Source organism: Montipora capricornis, chromosome 8, assembly GCF_036669925.1.
Source record: "Montipora capricornis isolate CH-2021 chromosome 8, ASM3666992v2, whole genome shotgun sequence".
NCBI lineage: Eukaryota > Metazoa > Cnidaria > Anthozoa > Scleractinia > Acroporidae > Montipora > Montipora capricornis.
The window spans coordinates 11309750-11312249 of NC_090890.1; the positions used below are offsets into that span (position 1 = coordinate 11309750).

Below are 2500 nucleotides of genomic sequence, written 5' to 3' on the forward strand. Positions count from 1 at the left end.
AACACCAATTCAGAGCAGGGACCATGCTAAGGGATGGGCTGGGGGATCTTTAGCCTCACCCCCCACCCCACACCCTATCCCCTCACTTTTGTGTCAAAAAAAATAAAAGAAAATGAAATGGAATACTCCTTATTCCAAAATGGCGACCATTTTATCATTCTTTTATAATTATGTTCATTAGCCCTCTTGGCCTCGACTGCATCTGCAGAATTCAAAAGAATTTTTAATCTAAAACGAGGCGACAAGGGCCGATTAACATAGCCACAAAAGAATAGTAAAATTGTCGCCATATTGGAATGAGGTGTATAAAACAAAAAAAATCAAAAAATTCAAGCATGCACCCTACTGCCCTGCTTTCCCACTCACAACTTGCTGTATGGGCACTGAGGAAGTGATAAAATTAGAACATTCCAAGCAGGATTTTTTATTATGCCATATTTTGAATGAGGAGGATACCTGTGCCTTGTTTATGGAAAAAATCAATGACTAATATACAAAACTACCACTGATTTACCTCACTGTGTCCTCCATTTTTGATGCCATGTTTTCCAGATAAATTTGAACTATGTGATATGCACAATGTATCTTTCTCCCTCTGGATGCAATGATGAACACTCAAGGAAAACTTTATTTGTTCAAATTGTCATTTTCTAATGGGACTCACTGCTCTGTCTGCGACTCATAGTTCTGTAAAAACATCATGTGTACTGGTAATTCAGATTTCTAGACAAATCACTAACTTAATAAACATCAATGGTATTTTTGTACCGTGTTATAAATTGCTTGGGCATGGGCAATACTAAACACAGGAAAATCCATCATAACTCTCTCTACAGAGGTTAGACAAAGTGCATTGTCCACGATTTTATCTATGAGTTGTATGCTAAATCCTGTAGCTAGAGTAATTCCACCGACACAAGATCTCCCAGAGCCATGGAGGGACAACCGGTAGTCAATTAAATCTTGGCGTAGCTTTTCAGCCTTTGATTTAGATAATACTTCATGATTATTCACAGTAGATGGTTCTGCTTCACTGGTGTCTTCCAAGGGATTGGCCAAGAAGAGGTTTGAGACATCTGAAAGCAAACAGCTGTCACAGTCACAGGTCTCTTCATGGTAATCACAACATGTATGCTGTGGACGACTTCGTCTGGGAGTTTCATATCCAAAATGTTTCAGAATAATTTCTCTCTTGCATTTGTTTGCTGTAACATATTCTCGCATGACATCAGCCATTTGGGTTTTTGACTGGGATATATCATAGGCATTAAAGTAGACCAATGCCTTTGAGGGCAAGCCATCTCTGCCACAACGTCCGGCTTCCTGAAAATATTCCTCCATAGCATATGGAATGCCAATGTGTATTACCTGTCTGATATTTTGAATGTCTACACCAATGCCAAAAGCAACAGTAACAAATAGAATTCTTAGCTTGGAGGTTCCACTTGCCAACTCTGTTGTAATTCTCTGGCGCTCATGATTCGGGTATTGAGCATGAAACAATGTGAACATGCGATTCTTTGCAATAGGTTGAGCATCAGGTGGTTCATACTGTTCTGTACCTAGCATCTCACTAAAATACATGTAACAATCTGATATGGTTTCCAAATTGGAATAAACAAGTGTTAGTGGAAATTCTTGTCGCTCCTGTTTTAGCTGCTGCATGAGAGGTTCTATAATTTCTAGAAGCTTATCATCACCAGTTGACTTTCTTTTGTATGATGCAAAATAGATGTTTTCACGATCTGGATTGATTTTGATTATTGCTGGCTCAAGCAGTCCAAGGGAATCACAGATAATACCTTGTGTTTTGCAGTTAGCAGTGGCAGTAAGCCCTACAATGGGTACTTGAGGGAAGTAGTTTCCGAGGACTCCAAGTTTTGCATATGCTGGACGGAAGTCTTTCCTGTTTGAGCAATAAATAAAACAGTGTCATACACATTACAATATACAATGTTCAAATTTGGATCAGTTTGAGTACCTTGGACTGGAAAATACATAAGGTGCCAAACAATTGTACTATAATATTATTCTAAAGCTTAAATTGACCCTGAGAGAAATGGGTTCACATCTACACTGGCCTCCTGAAGGTTACTTGGATAAAGCCATGGCTCCCAGCTGTCCCAGATTATCTATGAGTCTCCAGGTTTTTTATCTTACCTCCCTGTCTCCTAGGTAGAGCCACAATAGGCCATTTGCACGATGGCGTCATTTCACTACTAAGACCAGAATTCACTGAGCAATAATATTCAGGGAGTCAGACATGATTTTTGTTTGCGCTATGTTCCTTTTTTTATGGGCATGGAATTTGAGGAATTCTAGCCGAAAAGATGCATGGAAATTATATTAACTAATAGCAGCCGTTATATCTATTGAAAGAACTCTGTTTTATACTCCATATTTAGGAATTAATTTAAGTTTCTGTTAGAGAATAAGGTAAAAAAAATTACCATTCTTCTATAAGATGAGCTTCGTCTACAACAACAGCTCGAACACGCTT

The 2500-nt window shown here is 38.6% G+C and overlaps 2 protein-coding genes across 4 annotated transcripts in view; one reads left to right on the plus strand and one right to left on the minus strand.

Moving 5' to 3' along the window:
• The window catches only part of LOC138059990 (uncharacterized), a 12737-nt gene extending 11971 nt beyond the window's left edge, over positions 1-766 (plus strand). For all 3 annotated transcript variants that reach the window (XM_068905655.1, XM_068905654.1, XM_068905656.1), the window contains one exon: positions 1-766. This exon is cut by the window's left edge and continues 1640 nt beyond it. The gene's annotated coding sequence lies outside the window, so the exon portion shown is untranslated.
• Positions 409-2500, minus strand: part of LOC138059991 (ATP-dependent DNA helicase RecQ-like) — a 2547-nt gene continuing 455 nt past the window's right edge. The window contains exons 1-2 of the mRNA XM_068905658.1: positions 2451-2500; positions 409-1906 (exon numbers count right to left, since the gene is read on the minus strand). The exon at positions 2451-2500 is cut by the window's right edge and continues 455 nt beyond it. Coding sequence (XP_068761759.1) covers positions 751-1906; positions 2451-2500 — 1206 coding nt within the window. The 3' untranslated portion in view covers positions 409-750. The remainder of the gene's footprint in view (positions 1907-2450) is intronic.